A 20,718-nucleotide genomic window follows, 5' to 3' on the forward strand; every position below is an offset into this window, starting at 1 on the left:
TATGTCATCGCAGTGATGTAGCGACACATGCATCGTGTCATCATCAGTCCACGGGCAGGCAGGAGGATAGATACGTTACCTTTAGAAGTCCCGAGGCGGCGACACAAATATATATATATAGGCCTTCCTCACGCACTCAAAGGAGTGTTCCAATTTGTACCCCAAACAGAAAGTAGTTGGGGATTATTATTATTAATCTAGATACCAGAGTCTTTTTAAGGAATAAAGTCGGGTCCGCATTTTCTAGATTGATGCACCGCGTTGATGTTACAATTGAGCCCCCACACATTGTTAGTCCAAATTGAGAGTGCCTTTAGAAAATAAACTTAATATCGAATCCTATAATTCTTTAAGTTTTTAAGCGCTCCGGGAGTTACAAGAACATAATAATATGAACTATTGCATCACTTCACACTGGTTCTCTGTGAGACAGTAGTATTGTCCCGGTCTTGGCTGGCTGAAGCCAGAGTGGGAAGACTCCCACCAATTTATAATGGTACAGTGAAAAAAATAATTATTCAAACACAATTTTTATTATAAACCACAACATTATTATTCTACATAATATCATCTGATATTTGGTCACTTGGGAGGCACTTAAGGCACTAATTTTATACAAGTAATGCTAGAGTCAACGATCCATTTTAAAATTGTTTTACTTGAAAATAATAAAAGGCGTATCAAAAGATTAAGTCCTAAATTTTAACTAATTAATTCTAGTTTTACTTACTATAAGCAATACAATAGAAGCATTAACCTAGATGTACAAAAATTAACTACTTTTATGTTACTACACAAGGCAAATTCATGTTTGTTTGAAAATATTGAAATAAACAAATCGGTACTTACAAATGCATATAAAGCAATCAAAAACAATCTAATATTGAGGTACAATGTAACTTTATATATCATGAAGTAAACTTTCAACATACTTAACACTCGACTTAACGTCCTCGCTGTCAGCCTCCATGGACTGCAATTTGTCCTGAAGATTGATTAGTACATCAGACGTGAAGACACCCTTCTTTAGGGCCGTCATACAAAAGTTTGACAAAGCCCTAAAGCACTGCTTCCTTTGAACATTGTGTGGCTGATTGTCCCACACCGGGGTGGCCCTGACATAGCTCCACGCTAAAAAGACATATTGAAGAACAGATTCCCAATGCTGGGACTCTATCAACGTTTTCCCCTGGTCGACCAAACACTTTTTGAACGCGGCAAGATGCGTTGCGACCCTAGAAAACGCTGGTGAATCAGTTTTAGAAGTCAGTCTCGATGTTGGGAGACTCTTAAATATGTTTGATTTCAAATAGTTCAGTCTTTCTTCTAACGGCGAGAGATCGGGAAGCGGCATCTCACTCCGAATCTCCTCGTCGAGCTCGGGATGTTTGTGGGCAATTTTTTTGATAATGTTAATCAATTGGGTGGGACTGAGGCCTTTAAGGGGTGTATCAATCGGACCTTTGTAATCGGGATCGAGAAGTTTCTCAAGACGGCAGCGTTTTATTGGTGGAGTAGATTTGACTGGGGAGGTGATTTTGAACTTTTGCGGCGTACTTAGGTCACTGAAGTCTATTTTCTCGGGAGTTATAGGAACGCGTTCTTCGTCCAGTAATAAACGCTTACGAGGGGTTGAACGTAATGTCACACCGAGTTTCGGGGGAGAACTGCGACTGGAGCCCTCTCTTGGAGGCGTACGAACCGCTGAATGAAAAGTGGAGTTGCGCTTTGTGTCAATGTCGGGGGACCAGTTTACTGGAGCACGCTTTCTACCTGAAATTAAAGTTTATAGCGTGTTAAAAATTGCTGTTGGTCATATTGTGAAGTATGAGAAATAACACATTTCTGAATCTCTTATATTGTTAATCAGTGAATCTTTTTGTTTTATTTTTTTACTTTTATTGTATAGAGATGTATCGGTTTTGTTTCCTAAATCAATAAATAAATAAATCTTCATAATAACCATGGTGTGCAGGATTTTGACACTTGTATAATGTAAAAACAAGCCAGATTGCAAATATCTAAAAGTAATTTATTTTAGAATAGATAGTCAAGTAATAAACATTTAGATAAATCAAATAAACATGTCTCTTGTTGCTTTCGATAAGCTAAACTGATTTTGATCAATGGCAATAAAGAAAAACCTAGTCTATTTACCTGAAGCAGACTAAATTCAGGGTCTGAGAAACATAAAATATTTCTTAGAGTCAATATAGTAGGCAAGAAATTGTAGATTTTCTAGTATTCTTTTATTTAAAACATAATAAATGCTTAAGTTTATGTGTAAAAGTAGATAATCTTTCTCATATTTTAAGGAAATAAATAGACACAGGCTTGATTTTTATTAAACATATTAATCAGATTGTTGTGTACTTGTTAATTAATGAAAATACATCGTGTTTAAAATGTTCTACTAGCCAATAAACACCTCTTAACTACAAGAGATGTATTAAATAATATTGAAATTTTTCAGTGCTAAACCAAGAGATTTCTTCAATTTTGACATTTTTAAAAATTCATCTCAACACACTGTACTGTAAAACTACAGAACTACATGATAGCAAATATTTTTGATAAGCTGTGTATTGTTTATTTTCACTTTAATTATTTGAATAATTTCAATATATGATTAAAAACTGCAACCACTTCGTCCGAGTTTAATTTTGAGACAAAATTTTGATAGAGAAGTTGGTTTTTGTCAGCCAAGAAGTAAATGTATTTTAAGCTATAAATGTTTTATTCATACCCAGTTTTTTTTTAAAGAAAAATAATTTCAGAAATCAATTAAGCTGACAATCTTTGACACAACAGTAAATATCTTACCTCTTTGTTGTATGAGTTGTTCATCAGGAGATGGTGCTGGACTCAAGTACCCCGTAGGTAGGCCAGGTGACACCTCCCTGGTGTTTACAGTGATGGCTTGAAGAGGAGTCATCCGAAGACGATCCATGCGAGCAGGGATTTCAGCGAGAGCAGCACGCGTCCGACGAGGAATGTCGGGGGTGGCCCCCTCCATGACTTTACTGTATTAGTCGAAATTTATTTTATTTAAGTATATGAATAATACCACGTTTAGTGAATCTGTTGCGCTTTTATTATAAGTATAAATAATGAGAGTAATGAAAGCTACTTGAACAGATCAACTTCATTACGCGTATTGATGCAAAACATCACACATTACAACTATTGCATTATAGCGTAAAAGGATCCGTAGAATTTGGTAATATAGAATTAATCTAACTATTGTGGTTATTTATAAAGATTCTGTTGTGTTTAAACTGCAATAAAATAGGTCTAACAAAGATGCTCACAAAAGTTCGTCGTAACGGTTTTTAAATACATGATAATGGTAACTTATTGCAAAGGACGAATATAAATATAATAGTCAAAGAACTTACGAAAGTGAGAACTCAAAGTATCGTGGAATAATATTATTTTACGATTTCACAAAACTTAATTTTATGTGTATTCAAAGGTAGATAACTAAAACACAGAATTTAGCGCGAAAAATTGACAGAATAGTAAAAAAACAAAACTCAAAACTGACGTTCTTATACTTATATCTGAACCAATCAGAATCCATGATCATAGATATAAATTATGAAAAAGTTACGTGCTTTCCACAGATTGTAACGTTTTAATTTATTCTGCTTAACCCTTGTAAACCACGATCATAAATTTTATTATAAATAACATTTATAGACTTCTATAAAATAAACGAAACTTTTACTTTGCACTAAGATTTTATAATATCCCGTGATGCAGTCAACTAAATCAACACCAAACATATATTGATTGTATTCAGAAACTGGGCTGATAATTGTTGAGGTATATTTTATTAATTTTGTCATAACATCGAACCTTATTATCTTGCCAAACAACATTTGATATTTCATTACCCGCAAAATCAGTCACGAATTCCATTAAAAAATTATCTCACCTTTTTTACTACAAATCGTCCCAGGACTAAAGATTAACTCTTTAGCATTAAGGCGCATTAGTGGCAAAGTCGTAATGTAGTTAACAAAAAAGAGCTTTCAATTTTGATTCTTGGGTATAATGTGCCATCCTCGGGTTATCCAGTGAGTGACAATATTTCCAGCTCCAGTTTCTACTTCGATTTTATAAGCAAACGCACTGGTTCCACTTATGACATATATTACTTCATGCTTTCGTTGTGTAAAATTTGTCTACGAAAAAAATAACGCTCCTTGGGATTTTTAACTTTACTAAATAATTTATTAAATTCATTAACCATGAGTCGTATTTTGAATAGTCTATAAAAAATTGCCTTATTTTTTTAGATCGAATGTATGAATTATTATTAATTATCCAATGATGACATTTATTTATAATTATTTCAAGTATATTTTTTTAAATGCCGGAATTTAATTTCAATTAGTTACCAATTAATTGAAATTAAATTCCGAATTAGTATCAGGTATAGATAAAAAACGAAATGGCCGATTGTGTATTTTTCTTATTTCATTATTTTTTTAAATATATGCATGAATCAATTTTAATTTCAATTTTTTGGAAAACAAGGCGGTATGGTAATTGTAATTAAGTAAACTACAGATTTGAGGTTGTGTTCTTAGTCTATATAACATAGTTCTTAGTCGTCAGTTGTCAAATCTGAAAATTCTAGTCTAGAATGACTATAAAGTATGACATTAATTATTTTTTAGGAAATAAATTTTAATTGTAAATTTTATTTGTTCCAAAATAATAAAGATTGGTGTCCTTTTCGTGTTTGTAACTTTTGTTAATCGTATTGTATTTCGGATGTCTAATTAATAATTATGTTTCATTACAGTATTAATTTTATTTAATAGTATAACTAGTTTTTATATTGAATATGTTGCAAGACATCGATTTTGATACTGTATATGTTATGGTTAATTTTCTATAATATAAAAGTAAACTGGATGAGCTGATTAAATTATTTTAGAAAATATATAAGTAAGCCGTTTTGTGAAAGGAGACAAGTAGGACAGTAAGCTGTAAACAAACAAGGCCGGGTATCGTATGTTCTAGATGTAGTGAACTATGCGATCATGATATTTTTATGTTGAACCATTGTAACATGGAACGATTATCACATGACTTAAATCTGGCGTTAGAGGAAAGTAACTGCGGTAGGCAAGAACGTAGAAAGCTGGGATTTCGGCGGAGAACCAGATCTGCAGGAAACTTGCGTGAGTTTGTTTATGTTTTTATCACATATCTATGTTGACCTTGGGCTACTAATTAATTTATCACTATAACTAAATTTGTAATTTACATAAATTATGAACCAAAATAGTTTCCGACCTGAAACTATAATGTGAATAATTTTATTTAGATTAGTAGTACATATAAATCTTAATTTACTAAATAGTAAAGTTACAGTGCTAATAAAATTAATGGCTCTTGAGGTAGAATGGGGAGAAGTATTCTTAAAAATCCCCTTATTTTCATTGTGGAACAACTTAATTTTTCTCTAAACACACAATGAACTATAATATACCTCATTATTATCATGCTAATTATAAAAATCTTTTATTATTTATTTTGGATAAATTTTGCTACTAAAGCTTATAATGTACTTCTGTTAAATATTTTTTTTAACACAGCTTACTTCTATTACAGCTGCCGCAGTAACTGTAAGCTTAGTTGATGATGGCAGTTCTAGTAGTCCACCTCAGGCACCTGTTATCACACAACCTCTTTCTGACTCTGATGACGCCCATGTTAATATACATACTTCAATTAAATCCCGTCATTACTGCCAAATTGGCAATTTCGAGTCTGACTCATTTAATGAGAACTTCTCTCCAAGTCGACCAGCAAATACAAGACGGAAGCGTAAACTGAAAAAGATGCCAGTGGACTATGTAGATGGTAAACATTCACCACCCATTGAAATACTGAGCATCTTAGCAGAGGTAAGATGAAGGAAAATGCATTATGTTTTAGTAATTATGAATGTTAAAAGCCTGCATCTGTTAAGGTTTTTTCTTTGTATAGTAAAATAAATTTGATGTAAAAACATAATTAAAATTTAGTCAATTTTTTATTTATTTAATAAAGTGGAATGTTTTCATTTTCAGCCAAGTATATTAGTACCTTCAGCTATAAATCATAAAACAGCAGGGCTTTCACCACTTACCCATGTTTCAAAATATAAACCGGAGAGGTTAGTTCATAATGCAAACAACCATATAAGTTAACAAAACACACTAAAAACACACTTTAATACATACCTATTTTATGTAACTGTCAATGAATTTTTAAAGATATAATAACATTTTTTTTTAACCTTTACTAACATAATAATTGATTTTATATCTTTACAGAAATGCTTTTTGTGGTAAAAGAAAATGGTCTCATAGAGATAAAGGTGATGCTTGTGAAATGCGTGAGAGATCATTCAGTGGGGGATGTTCATCAAAGTCTATTTATTTCAAAAATGATATCAAATCAAAAAAGCATGATTTGGAGAAAAAGAGGAAAGAGTCAGTGCTGCAACCAGGAAAGATAATTCTCAAACCGCAGACATCTAATGATTCAACACCATCTCCCTTTACAAACACATCTTTATCACCTGGCAGTTCAAGTTTTAACTTTGTCTACAAAAATTCATCCAAAAATGGTACACCTACGCTAACAAAAATGACTGGATATACCATAGCAACAGACTTACCTCCTTTCTTTAGTCCGTCATATTCCAACAACAATATGAATGAAAAATATAACAGGAAAATGAAACTGTTAAGCAAATATTCTCCTAATTCTTTTCGTAAGCCCTTGCAATTCGAAGACATTGGTGGAATGGATTGTGGAAATGAAAGTAGCTCTCTAAGCAGCAGTGATTCTGACGGAGCAGGTAATGGAGACAGTGATGGAGAAGGTGATGATGAACTGACAGATTGGCCTGGGATAGAAGAACTCAAAGTTTTTAATAAAAGTCTGACATTTAAATCTTCAAAATCAGTTAATAATAACTGCACAAAATCTATTAGCAACATGCCACCTCCCAAACGTTTAAAAAAAGAAAACTCACAAACGAAAAGCCTATGGACCTCAAAGAACAGATGTAAAAAGAAGAGGGCAAAGGTTGACTCTGGTAATGATGAAGATGCTCTGATGTCAGACACTAAAACAATTGTGGATGTAAATGAAGAGGATGATAAAGATAACGTCGTACTGCAATCATCGTTTGCAACATTTAGTGATATCAAAAATGCTGGTCCTTCGGGACAGAATGCTGATAAGACGTTTTTTCAGTCCTTTCAAACGTATCAGAAAAAAATTGACGGAAAGGAAGAATTTGTTACGACGCCGCGCACAAATTTTACATTACAGAAAACGTCGTCGAGCGATCTTAACTTGAGCGAAAAATCGCCTCAAAGTGATCACTACTGTAGTGAGAATTCCCTAAACTTAGGTATAAATGAAGTGAGGGAAATAAGGGCTGGCTGTAGGCGAATACGCGAAGAAAGGCCTGGCCTCTTGATATTGAGTGCGGCAAATGAGCAGTTATCAAGATTCTTACAAGACTCCTGTCAGGCCGAGTTGAAACTTCCAAATTTGCAAGATCCAGGAGAAAAGGAAAAGCTAGAGTCACTGGCAAAGCTTTATTCGTTGGAGCTGCAAGTGGAGTTGGGGAGACCCGTACTAAGGAAAACCAGGTAAATCAATTATAATAATGGCTTTTATTGCTGTGCAGTAATATGAAGTAATGATGAACATTAATAATTAATCGGCAAGGTTGATTTCTGTTTTACAGCTTATCCTTGGATATAGGTCTTCTGTTAGAGCTTCTACTCTTCTCTGTGTCTTGCTTTACTTAGCCACATAGGGCCAGCTCCTTTTGTATCATCTTTTTATTTGTCTTCCTTTTCTTTTGTCATAGCGAGGAAGCCATTCCATCGCTTTTCGTCCATTTAACTTTGTCTTCTCTCAGAATGAGTCCAGACCATTTCCATTTCAATATTTTACTAGAAGTAACATCATTTCTAAACTTTGCCAAGTTTCTTCTAAGTCAATGCTCTCTTTCAGACCTAGAGCACAGTTTGACATACTCTTAGTTTGTTTTCTTGTTTATCATTTCTAAGGCACGGTAATGTACAGGCAACAAAGAGTTCTTGTAAAACATTTTCAAGTTTCTGTTTTTCATCGCTTCTGAATCAATACTGTAGAAATTTTTAACTCTTGACCTCAAAATAAAGAACAAAAAACAGTTACCAATTTCTGAAAAATATAGTTAAATTTGTATTTATCATACTGTTACGAGCCAGGGGATCGGATAGAAGATAGGTTTATTTCTTGAAAAATCAATGAGGAATTTATTGGCACAAATTAATTGCAGAGATGCACTAATTGCACACAAAAACACAGTCACTTATGCACACTTCACACAGTACTTTATCACTTGTAATCACTTTATTCGCACTTTATCGCTTCGGTGTTTCTCTTTTGTTATCGCATTCAAAACTAAGGGTGACTAGTCGCGTTTCGGCTCGCTTATATATCCCTGGGAATAATTCTAAACAATATTCTTTCTTTTGAAGAGAACTTGAGAATTTTCTAGGTGGGCTTGCTACTGAGTAGCGATTGCACAATTCTAGAACGTCCGCACTCTTTGTCTCTTTCGCACGTTGCTCCGTCCTTGTTGTACGGCGTTCTAGAGTGCTCAGTCTAGTTTCGAGAAAGTTCTGATCTTCTCTCTCTCTCTCTCTCGTATCATTTCGTCCTTGTCTCACACCTAGAAAGTTTGGTCTAGAATATTCCTTCATCAAAGGGGTATACCTAGGCCTGAAAACGGGCCACTGCACCACTCTACTACACATGTTCTGAAACCGACTGAAAAAGGTTTCAGCTTCCTGAAAACTAGGGTAACATTATGGAAATTACAATTTTCTAATATGTGATTGACCCTCTCCTGAAACGGTCAGAAATCATATTACAGCCTGCTGAAAAGTTCTCTAACTAGTGGAAAAATCTAGAAACATTGTAGTCGACCCGTTTTCGTAACAATACTATTAAACTTAAACCTTATCTAATTTATACATTTTTCTTTTCTCACAGTGGCCAGTTGCCCTCCTTTTAATTTATATATATTCAATTTTTATATTGTAATGCAACGTAGTGTTAATATATAGAAAACGACGCTATTATTGACGGCCGACAGTGGAATAATTAAAATAATTTTCAGTAACACAATGCAAGCCGTACGAGTGGAGCATTCCTACCACAACTTCCCTTCGGACCACAAACGCCGTTGCTATGGTGACGACGTGGACTCGAGCGATCACTCCGCCAACTCCAACGATCTCGGAGACACGAAACCTAAAGAAGATACGAGCGAAATAACACAGATAAGTGACGCCTTCAGCGATACCCTGATTGACAAGAATCTGTTGCGTCATCCAGGGGATTTGGATTAATGAGGGGGTTTATAGTTAACACAGGTTGTAAAACTATGTGTTAATTTACTTGCCTGTATTGAAATCGACTGGATAGTGATTGGTCTTGGATATTACCTCAACGTGGAAGAAATAAAACTGGGCAACGATTTAACCACAGTTGATACTAAGGGTTACATAATTTTCAGTTTTTTTTGTATGAACGTAACGTGAGCTGTGAACTTAAGCGTGAACCTTGACTCACTTGTGTCAAAATCTAATATGCGATTGATTGGAAGTCATACTTAACTATGAAATCAGGTGTCAAAAAGATTTGATAAAGTATATATGAAATCTATAGATAAGAAAAATAGTTTAGAACTAAATGGATATGTCAGAACGTCATTATTTCTCAGAGAAGTGTATACAATGCGCAAGAGTCGTGTGAAATTAAGAATTTTATATCGTTATTTAATAAGATCTTCAACTATATTCTTGTAATATATGTTATTTACTAACAATAAAAGTATCCGTAAATTGTGTGAAAGGTATGAAAAATTTTGTCTCGTTTTCGGGTTCTATTATCTATGTTTTTGTATGCAAGGTACTTACTGATGGTAATTCGTATGTCGAAATTTCTAAGAAAAAAATCCTGTTTTATATTGGTTGAAAAACATTGTTATACATTTAAAATTGTTTTAATCTATATTAAATTAGACCCGAGCCATCAGCGAATATCTAATTTATAATTAAAAGGTAACTTTCATATAGAACCCGGAGGCTTGAAAGGAAATCGTGTTTTAATATCCACTACAAGATAATAAAGAATAATTTTAGAGACTGGCAAACAATAAGCGGTTTTAGATTAAGAAGTTAAATAGTAAAAGTATCTTTATATAGTGTTATAATGAAGACATTTTTTTTATAACCCCATTTTATTATGAACAGATATCCATTTGTTATTAATATAAGTTCTACTATTGGCATCATAAAAACGTGATCTCATTAAAAATTGAAGATTATCTCGCTCGGTTTTAGTTCGGGGACCAAGATGATTTAGGATTTTCCTTTTTCATACTTTACAGCTAAAGGAATTAACGAGCCGAAGTAGGTATTGATATTTTAATTGGTTATGTCCCCACACATTAAGGAGTCAAAAATAATCTACATTTATATAGTTGGCGGAGTTTCTTTGCTTGTTTGTAAGTGCTGATATCTGGTTGAAATTAAAACTTAATTTGTTTTGTTGGTTACTCCAATATTGAGGGGTCAATTTTTATGAAACAGTTTCAAAATCAATACTTCATATCTAAATATTCATAAATTAGATTTCTATCTGTATTTAACTTATAGCAGTATAATAAACATATTTTAAGTTTCGAAACCTAAAGTTTATAGTCCATTCTCTTTATTTTTGAGTTATTTATAAACATTTCCTCAAAAAATCGAGATTTTGACAACGAAGTACGCGAAATATTGTTAAAAACGTAAATTATCACATGTCATTAACTTAGAAATGGTCCATCCCTTAGTTCCCTATGTATTTAAAAAATCAATTTACTTTCCAGTGTTTAAAAACGTCCACTTTATATAAGCAAGGTTCATTACGTATGCAATGATATAACGAAGTCATGGATCCATTGATTATGATTGATCAATCGCACGGTCGTCATCGTTTATCGATATTTTAAATCCCGTTAGTCATTGTCTATGACCTTTTTATAAAACATAAAAATCTGTTAAAAGGCCACAAATGTTTAGAAAACTTTGTATAAAATTTATGTTCCTGAATTGTTATGTATCCAAAACTGCCATAATGTTTAGTTTATTCCTCTTGTAAATAGTGTTAAGTACCTGTGGTCAATGAAATACAATCAGATTTTTTTTCTGAGAGTCATTGACATATACTTAATGTTGTTTATATTTCAAAACTAGAAATGTTTAGGATCATTTTTCGTTTATATAGTTTTATATTATGATATTAAATATGTAAAATAATTAAATATAATTTTCTAAATCTAGGGATTTGTTTTATTCATAATCTGGTCGTACGAATTTTCCCAAAAAAAAAAATATGTTCGTGATACTAATTTTATAAATATACGGTGTTTGTTTTTCTAAACACATTAATCTCGAATCGAATTATTTTTGGCATGAGGATTGCTTAAGGCACTATACGATCGCGTTAGCACGGACTAAGAATAGCGCAGTACTCATATAGTGGTATATTAAAATAGTGTAAATTGCCTGGCACATGCCTGAAATCACTACATATGTACTAATATTAAAAATAAGTAAAGTTTGTTGGGGGGTAATCTTTGAATCTACTGAACCGATTTTGGAAATTCTTGTAATAATGGAATCCCACGTAATTTTTGTACAGTTAAGCGAGTCTTATTAGGATATTAACCCGAGGCCTACAAAATAGTGACAACATGTCTATTTTTTATCTTTATATAGGTTTATATAATATGTATTCACTGAACTCCTCTTAAGCAGATGGACCGATTTGAATGATTTTTTTGTCTGCGTATTGGTGGCCCCTGGATGATATATAGATAAATCTTCTGTGCATGTGTTCGTAATTAAACTTAACTAAACAGCTGGACAGATTATTATTTTTTTTCTGTTCCAGTCGAGTCTCGAATGATATTAGATATTTATTTTGTATATAAGAAGTGTGTACAGGACGTCTTTCGGATCCGTTAGTATTATATAATAACAAGTACTCAGTCGTGTGTATCTGTCTGTGTGTTCGCGATTAACTAAAAAACTATTGCTTTACTCTAATAATTGAATATTTGTTAATGTATATTATTTTTCAAGGTTTACCGGTACCGGTTGGTTATGGAACGCCGAGGCGGTTCACTAATATGATTTATATTTAAGGCTAGTTATTAAAATGCCCGCGACTAGCTTTAACTTGCAACAATTCCAACAGTCGCGAAAACTTAACTAATAACTTAGTCCTTATCTGGACTTGTACATCCTCATATTCCGCAGGCTTCCCCAGGGCGGCGTACTGTCTCCACCTCTTAAGGAATTCACTCAACGCCTATATGTGCCAAGCTCTTCTTCTAGAAGGCTCTATCTTCCTTTAAATTATAGATTTATCCCGAACTTACGTACTAACTGATCTGAAATTCTCGTGATTCATGTGCACTATTTATTTTTCATGTGTCTTTTTTTATTCTTGTCATTACCACTGTTTGAATATGTATTAATTGCTTTATTTTGTTATATATCTAATTTAATATTTTTTTCTCACCGTGGTTGCCTGGAAGAGATTGCTCGAAAGCCATAAGGCCGCATGTTGCCTTCCGCGACTAAGTGTTAATAAATTGATATGCATTGCGTCATTTCAATACAATATTCTTTAAATATTTACAGACTAGAGGTAGTAGGTTCACTGTCCATAGACCATATGAGGTCTGTAGAAGTGGTGACATGAAACAATGTGTCAAAATTGATCAGTTTTTTACATAAAAACGCAACTGGAGGTGATGGATGAGCTGTTAATACGTTTCAACAATCTAATTTTAAAAAATTGGGACCGAAAAATATAAATTGTGAATTCTACTAAGGAAATAAAATTTGCTCAAAAACTGTTTTTCTTTGAAATCAACTAAACAATTAAAGTTGCCCAATAAGAACTAGGAAAAGATAGGTAATTTAATATTCCACTATTTAAGTGTATATAATATATATATATTAGGTTCTAACATATGAAATTGACATTGACCTCAAATATCGAATTAGAAATTCCGAAGTATTTATTGTATTATGTATTACTTACAGCTATTTACTCGTGCATTTGTTTTTCGAAAACCATGATTCAGTTAATTTTCCCGTTTTATTTTGTTTTCTTTGCGTCACTGTATGAAATGAAAAACATGAAATATCGCGTTCTATACGAGTATGAGTTCCACCTTGGCACCAGTTCTAGAAATTTCGACCACTAGAACAGGCCTACTTTTTGTCCTGCCATACAAAACGCCCATGTACCTAATATAATAATTCTTTAATAGCTTGTATGTACTACGCGTAATAGTATTATATAGTATAAGAAAAAGAAAAAATAAATAATGCATACATTTATTAATAAAATTGCAAAAAAATAACAATGAGCACCAGTCGAAACCGAATCGTTTTACGATGAAACAGTTATTTTAATTGTCTTTTGTTAAATTCTTGGAATAATTTTGTGCAAGACATAAGTCAATAAGATTATGACAATGATTAATATAAATTAATAAACATTCTTGTAAATTAATTTTATAACAAACACACGCAACGATAACAAACAACTTTTAACTTGTATAAAAAAAAGGTTATCTAAAAAAAATATGAATAAATACATTGTGATGCTACAAAGAAACGTATTTTTTATAAAACATACACTTCAATCACACTTTGAGTACATCAATAGATTAAAAATAAAAAACAAATTGTAAATTGTTAAAATTCGCGCCTAAAATATCTACTACAGTCTATGGCTCCACAGATTCAATACGTAGAGCAATATCCATCTATGAAAATTAACACAGATTTTGCTTATTTGACTTATTTAACAAACGTATTTAAATACGATTAAGTATTCTATCACATCAAAGTTAACATTACTTAGTTAAATTATAATTGAAGATTTCATGACACATCCATATTTTGTACTCTGTTAATTTGCCTACAGTACAAGTAATGTATAGAGAATAGAATTTCGCTGTTTCTTTCCAACAGCTAACGCAAGAAAGAGACGGATTTTATTACAAATTCTTACCTATTTCAATAATAACTCTTTATTTCAAGACCCTTAAGACACCGTTCTTTATTCCTCAATAGTGCAGATAAGATCGTCGCCTTCAAGTTTCTGTCCATTCGTAATGGCAACACTTTTGATGATACCAGCTTGCGGTGCCTGAACAATCATTTCCATTTTCATAGCTGAGAGGACAGCGATCGCTTGACCCTTGTCTACTTTGTCGCCCTCTTTAACTTTAATAGCTGGAAAAAAAATTAAAGTTAGTTTCAGCTTTTCTAAAAGATAATCGATTAAGGGCGATTGGTTTTTAAGTATATTCACATAGTATTGTCTTTCGTTAACATAGCTTTACACATTCAAAGAAAACATTTTTAACCGGATTTAAGCTATGTATTATTACAAACTTATAATTATTTCACATAATTTTAAATTTTTCCGACGTTTCGCGTGCTTTACGGCGTGCGTGGTCACGGTGACTGAAGACAAACGTGTTGAATGTCAAAAAGTATCACAGCTGCAGAGAAAGTTGTAGTAGCACGCGAAACGTCGGAAAAATTTGAAATTATGTAAAATAATTATAAGTTTATAATAACACATAGCTTCAATCCGGTAAAAAAGTGTTTTCTTTCAAGTATATTCACTTTACAAAAACCGCAAACAACAGATTTGTTTAGTCTATAATTGAGACAAATACAGTCGACTTTCTATAATTTCAATTTAAATTTCAATCGAGTTAATTTGAACCCCTATAAATTGAATAAAATCACTGTTAATTGCTCCCCTCGGTAATTTAAAGTTAAAGAAATAGTATCCTAGTTTTTTATTTATTTATTAACACTTCGTTACACTACATTATACAAAAAAATGAACATAAAACAAAAGGAGGCTTATCTATGCAACTGGCGGCCTTATCGCTTTCGAGCGATCTCTTCCAGGCAACCGCTGTGAGTAAAGAAAAAAATAAAATAAAAATGTATTAAGATTACATAAGATAGTAACATAGAACTACAGAACAGAAACGTGCAAAAATACATGTTATACACAGTTAAACTAAACTAAAAAGGTTACATTTAAAAGTAGAAAGTAAAAATATATATAAATCACGATAATTTAAGATAAGTCTCGAGTCAGTTAGTAGTTAGTAAGAAAGTTAGGGATACGATGTGGACATCATGCAATTATCTTGCGATAATTTGCAGTACGAACTTCGCTACTCTTTATATTTTGAAGTGTTTATCATGCAGCGGTTTGTATTGTGTTTAAAATTGTTTGGATAGTTATAGTCTGAACTGGACTAGGTTTACTTCTTTTCGTAATAAATATTTGTGAATAATTTTATTTAAGTTATTTATAGTATAGAAATAATGATGATCGATCAAATTCTTATTTACTTGACTACCGAGGGGATTTATTTGAGTAAGATTGCAAAAATTAATCATTGTATTGACTATTTCCTGTCATTTGAATGAGCGATCGAGCCGCCATCTTGTCGAGGCGCCAAATTGTCTTTACCACTCTCTGCTCCAGGTCATTTCTGATTTATTCCAATTTGTATCGTGGTAGGAAGCAGACATATCACTTCCAAGTTAAACAGTGTATATATTTCTTTATTACGGATACTGTGTGTATAATTTTCGTGCCCTAACAAGAATTACAACAGACTCGTGGTTTTTTAAACACTTGTTATTTTGATGTCTTGGTAATTTATGTCTGGTCCTTTGAGTTTTAAATTATCGACGTCGACCGTATATAGATTATTATATAATGACCATATCACAAAATAACCAATGTAAATAGTTCTATACTGAGAAGACCAGAAAATTCTGCACTACTACTGCACTGCACAAGTTATGAAATAAACCAGCCTTACCTAAATTCGATAAAAAGTATGAAAATGTAAATTAAAAACAAAACAATCTAGATCTTATAACTCACTTAGAACAGTTCCAGGCATGGGAGCTCCGACTTGGCTCTTGTCACCTTTCACGGCTTTTGGATGTATCTTCATTTCCTGTTAATAACAAAACATATGTTAAGAGAACTCTATAGCGCCACTTAAGGGACGCATTTTCTGGAGTTATCTTTGCACGTTAGTATTAAGTGCTAAGCAGTGGTAAGTAGAAAAAAACAGCACAGAAGATCAGACTGTCTTCTCTTTAATAGACTAACAGTCTAAATTCTGGTATAAAAGAAAATGCATTTTTTTAAATGAATCAAAGAAATATTCAAAGAAAACAATTTTTAACCGGATTTAAGCTATTTGTTTTATTATAAATTTATAATTATTTACATAGATTTAAATTTAAATTTTTCCGACGTTTCGCGTGCTTTACAGCGTGCGTGGTCACGGTGACTGAAGACAAAAGGTGTTGAATGTCAAAAAGTATCATAGCTGTAGAGAAAGTTGTGTTATCTGTATTGATTTCCCCGGAGTTGGTATCGACTAAAAGATGACGGATTTTTGTAAAAATGTTTATGCAAATAATTATAAGTTTATAATAATACGAATAGCTTAAATCCGGTTAAAAAATTGTTTTCTTCCAATGTGTAAAAGCTATGTTAACCAAAGACAATACTAATGTTATTAAATACATATTTATTAAAGTCTCAGCAAACATTAATCTGTTTGGTTACGAATCTATGGATTGTTGACGTCTGTGACTACTGTCTGTGAAAATTTAACTATTCGTAATATTGATATAAAATTCGCGAACCCCGAAAGGCTAGTGGCATTGTCTATCTAAGTTTATTGGCTTTATGGTCCTACTTCACCAAACACTGGTACCCTTTTGGACCCTGAATGGCTTCGCATTGCCATCGCCTAGGAGCGCTCATATGTACTCCACATAAGTGTCCCTGTGAATGAGATGTCTTTGATCCCTTGGAGGATGGGACGGGCTTTGGTATGGGATGAAACTTGTGTGGACACCATAGCCTTTTGTCAGACAGACAAAATAAACGGCTCAAATATAGGAGCCTTTCCGCCAACTTCAATTTTGTTCCCTTTGGAGTATAGACTCTTGGGCCGTGGGGTTCAAGGGCACAGGCGCTAATAAAAGAATGAAGTTGGTGCCTGGTAGAGAGGACTGGTGACTCCAGAGCGGGCGCTTTCCTCGATCAACGAATAAGTATCGCAAATGTTGCCAGCGCAAAAGTTACACTGCCACAGGGACAAATTTTTCAAAATTTGGTAAAATTTTATTACTTTGTATAAAAAAAAAAACATCTAAATGTCTAGTAGTATTATTAGTTAATCAGCTCCACATTTACCTGGCTAGCCTTCTCGTCCCGTATGAAAACGGACCGTAGCTGTCCATTGAGTTCGAAGAACACCTCCCTCTCTCCAGCCGCTGTCATCTCATCGGACACAGCCAGTGTCTTGATGTCCAACGTCTTTCCGCGTTCGATCTTCACTTCGATGGTTTCTCCCACCTTTTGAGTGAAAATTAACTTATAGTATATGTGAAGGCTGTCTTCAAATCTTATTTTAATTTTTTATAAAAACAATTAGAAACTAAAAATAATAATTGGTAATGATACAGATATTGTAATTATTATAAAGCATAACACTTAGACAATATACAAAGCCAAAACAAATGAAATATAGACTAAAAACACAATTACATTAATAGACAAAAAAAAATAAAATAAAACTGAACTTTAACATTAAATATACCAAAAGTTAGTCCAGCTTCTTCAAATATTTCCTCACATCCTCTTGGGTGAGGTGATAAACATCATCATACTTAGCAAAAACCCGAAACATTGGCGAATTACGCAAATAATTCGTCATAAGTCTTGTCGATTTTTTTGTTGACTTTACCAGATCGAAAAATGTTATCATTTATAAAAATTGAAGGTACTTTGCGGTTTTCAATAAATGATTAATTCATTATGGTTACCAAAGCAAGATAATATTTGGCCTCTTGGCCTTAAAAGATACTTACATCGGGTCCAACGAGGAACGTCTTAGTATCGAGATGTTTGACAGGTCCGTACTTGTCGCGTATACGGAAGTAGTCGTTGGCGACTTGCGGGTACATGGCGGCGGACATCACGTCCTGATCGCTGACATCCGAGTACGTCTCTTGTATATCCTTCTTCAATTTGCCGAAGTCCAGTGAAGGCAACTCTTGGCCCGGGCGACCTTCGATCCTTGGCATGTCTTTGAGGATTTTAGATCTGTACAAAACGTAAAATTGATAAGCTCCTCCATAAGGTTTTCGTCGGTTAAAATTGAAAAAAGTAGCTACATATTTTCTCCTATATGAGTAATCATAGATAATTTCAAAGGATAAACATATAATAATAAAAATGACGTATGTCATATTTAGAATCTTTGAAAATATAGAAAATTAAAGGATCTTAGTAATCGTTCAATGAACAGTCTTAGGCTTTAAACTAATCAGCGCTGTTTAACTAACGGCCTGAAATTTGTTACAACATTTAATAAACTGAATGTAGAATGACCTTGTGGCAGAAATACGAAAGATGAAACATCTTAAGTAAATTAAATTTAAATTAACAGGCAAGTAATAGAACGTCATCGATGCAAATCGTTAGCCTAGCTGTTTGATCAACTCGCTGAATATCGTTCAGGCCACTAGTTAAACAACGCTGTTTAGTTAAAAGGCTAGGCTGTTAATTATAAGGCTAGGCTGTTAATTATAAGGCTAATTAAGCTAGTTGAGGCTGCGACAAATATATATTAAATTGATATTGTACTCACCTCAAGGGTTCAGGGAATCCACCATATGGTATGCCAATGGCTCCTTGGAAGAACTCCACCACAGACTTGGGGAACGAGAGGTCCTCGGCTCTTGAGAGGATGTCATCGGCCGTCAGTTTATTTTGGACCATGAATTGGGCGAAGTCTCCCACCACTTTGGACGATGGCGTCACTTTTATTATGTCTCCGAGGAGCAGATTTGCCTCTCTGAAAATTAAGAAGTAATTACGCTGCTATGAATTTAAGTAACTCTTTAGTTACGGTCTTCGTTATCGTCTTTACGATACAACCATTCCTCTTCCAGGTAACCTTAGTAAGGGAAAACGCAAAAAAAATGTTTTGTATATATTTTTTAATTGTGCTTAGTACTGTTTTTAACCCATCAGCTAAGAGGATTAAACGCGAGCCTTGCCACCAGACATCGCTATCCAATGACAGAAAAATATTAGTGGAAAAAAAGAGAGGATGCCCACCAGAAACTTGGGAAGATGGGATAAAAGGGATATCGGGGCAGAATTAGAAAATTGTCGCGAGTAATAGAGACAAGTGGAAGTATTTGGAGGCCTTCACTCCTTCGGAGGTCATGTACTAATGTTAAACATAATGACATGGACTTAAGGACTTATTCATTTAGGAAACAAAACAGATACATCTCTAAAAGTAAAAAAAAACATAAAATTAACACAAAAAGTTTCACTGATATAAAATATGATACAAAGCAAAACAATACATGACAGTAGAATGTTATTTAAGTACAATCCAACACAAAATGTATAAATCAGGTGAACGACAAACACACTAGTAGCTTTAATAAAGAAGAACGATACAAGGCTTGGGACATTAATAGTTGTTTTAACCTATTATTAAATAAAGCAGTAGTGGAGTGCAAAAAAATTTTGAATGAGGGCTCCTTTTAATTTTTTAAATTATTTTTATTTAACCAAGAATTCATTACAGTTCTTAAACTGAATCTTTAATATTTAAATACCATGTAAGGCAATATAAAAAAAAGTATTTTTATTATAGTATTGTCTTTGGTTAACATAGCTTTTACACATTGAAAGAAAACAATTTTTTAACCGGATTAAAGCTATTTGTATTATTATAATATATTATAGTCGATACCAACTCCGGGTAAATAAATACAGATAACACAACTTTCTCTACAGCTGTGATACTTTTGACATTTAACACCTTTTGTCTTCAGTCACCGTGACCACGCACGCTGTAAAGCACGCGAAACGTCGGAATTTTTTTTTAATTATGTAAAATAATTATAAGTTTACAATAATACAAATAGCTTAAGTTTACAATAATACAAATAGCTTTAATCCGGTTAAAAAAATTGTTTTCTTTAAATATTTTTTATTATTATTTATTAAAAAAAACAACTTTATGGACGATGGAACACAAATTGGTCACAAACAATTTAATGAAATGAAATCTTTAATTACCTGTAAGCTTTCTTAACTTCTTCAAACTGACTTCCCAATCCGAGAGAAAAGGCTTGGAACTGGAGATTAGTGTACTGTCCTCCGGGGATCTCGTTGAGGTATACGTCAGCGTTCCCTGACTTCATAGTAGCCGTACATTCGAACGGGCCGTACAGCGTACGCGCTTGTTCCCAGTACGCTGAGTATTCAGATACAGTTTGTAGGGGGATACCTAGAATTATGAAGATTAAAGAATGAAAACTTATTTATTATTGTCTGCTTTTACACATTAAGAAAAACACTTTTTGAACGGATTAAAGCTATGTATTATTATTAAAAACTTATAATTATTTACATAATTCTAAATTTTTTTCGACGTTACGCGTGCTTTTCCGCGTGCATGATCAC

General features: G+C 33.2%; 3 protein-coding genes across 7 annotated transcripts in view; 1 reads left to right on the plus strand and 2 right to left on the minus strand.

The window, feature by feature from the left end:
- Positions 1-514: 514 nt before the first annotated feature.
- LOC123707591 lies at positions 515-3,502 on the minus strand. Its single transcript, XM_045657768.1, has 3 exons — positions 3,399-3,502; positions 2,824-3,023; positions 515-1,773 (listed from the first exon to the last, which is right to left on the minus strand). Exons 2-3 carry the CDS (start codon positions 3,014-3,016, stop codon positions 902-904), a joined length of 1,065 nt encoding a protein of 354 aa, XP_045513724.1. The 5' UTR covers positions 3,017-3,023; positions 3,399-3,502; the 3' UTR covers positions 515-901.
- A 1,206-nt stretch (positions 3,503-4,708) lies between these two features.
- On the plus strand, positions 4,709-9,977 carry LOC123707584. Its single transcript, XM_045657754.1, has 5 exons — positions 4,709-5,198; positions 5,632-5,927; positions 6,093-6,178; positions 6,339-7,673; positions 9,200-9,977. The coding sequence occupies exons 1-5, from the start codon at positions 5,069-5,071 to the stop codon at positions 9,429-9,431; spliced, it is 2,079 nt and encodes a 692-aa protein (XP_045513710.1). The 5' UTR covers positions 4,709-5,068; the 3' UTR covers positions 9,432-9,977.
- A 3,491-nt stretch (positions 9,978-13,468) lies between these two features.
- The window catches only part of LOC123715160 (pyruvate carboxylase, mitochondrial), a 41,182-nt gene continuing 33,932 nt past the window's right edge, over positions 13,469-20,718 (minus strand). For all 5 annotated transcript variants that reach the window (XM_045670069.1, XM_045670032.1, XM_045670059.1 and 2 more), the window contains 6 exons: positions 20,332-20,542; positions 18,878-19,084; positions 18,096-18,330; positions 17,419-17,580; positions 16,084-16,159; positions 13,469-14,390 (listed from right to left, as the gene is read on the minus strand). In XM_045670069.1, coding sequence (XP_045526025.1) covers positions 14,215-14,390; positions 16,084-16,159; positions 17,419-17,580; positions 18,096-18,330; positions 18,878-19,084; positions 20,332-20,542 — 1,067 coding nt within the window. In that variant the 3' untranslated portion in view covers positions 13,469-14,214. The remainder of the gene's footprint in view (positions 14,391-16,083; positions 16,160-17,418; positions 17,581-18,095; positions 18,331-18,877; positions 19,085-20,331; positions 20,543-20,718) is intronic.

This window comes from Pieris brassicae, chromosome 1 (genome assembly GCF_905147105.1).
Source record: "Pieris brassicae chromosome 1, ilPieBrab1.1, whole genome shotgun sequence".
Taxonomy (NCBI): Eukaryota; Metazoa; Arthropoda; class Insecta; order Lepidoptera; family Pieridae; genus Pieris; species Pieris brassicae.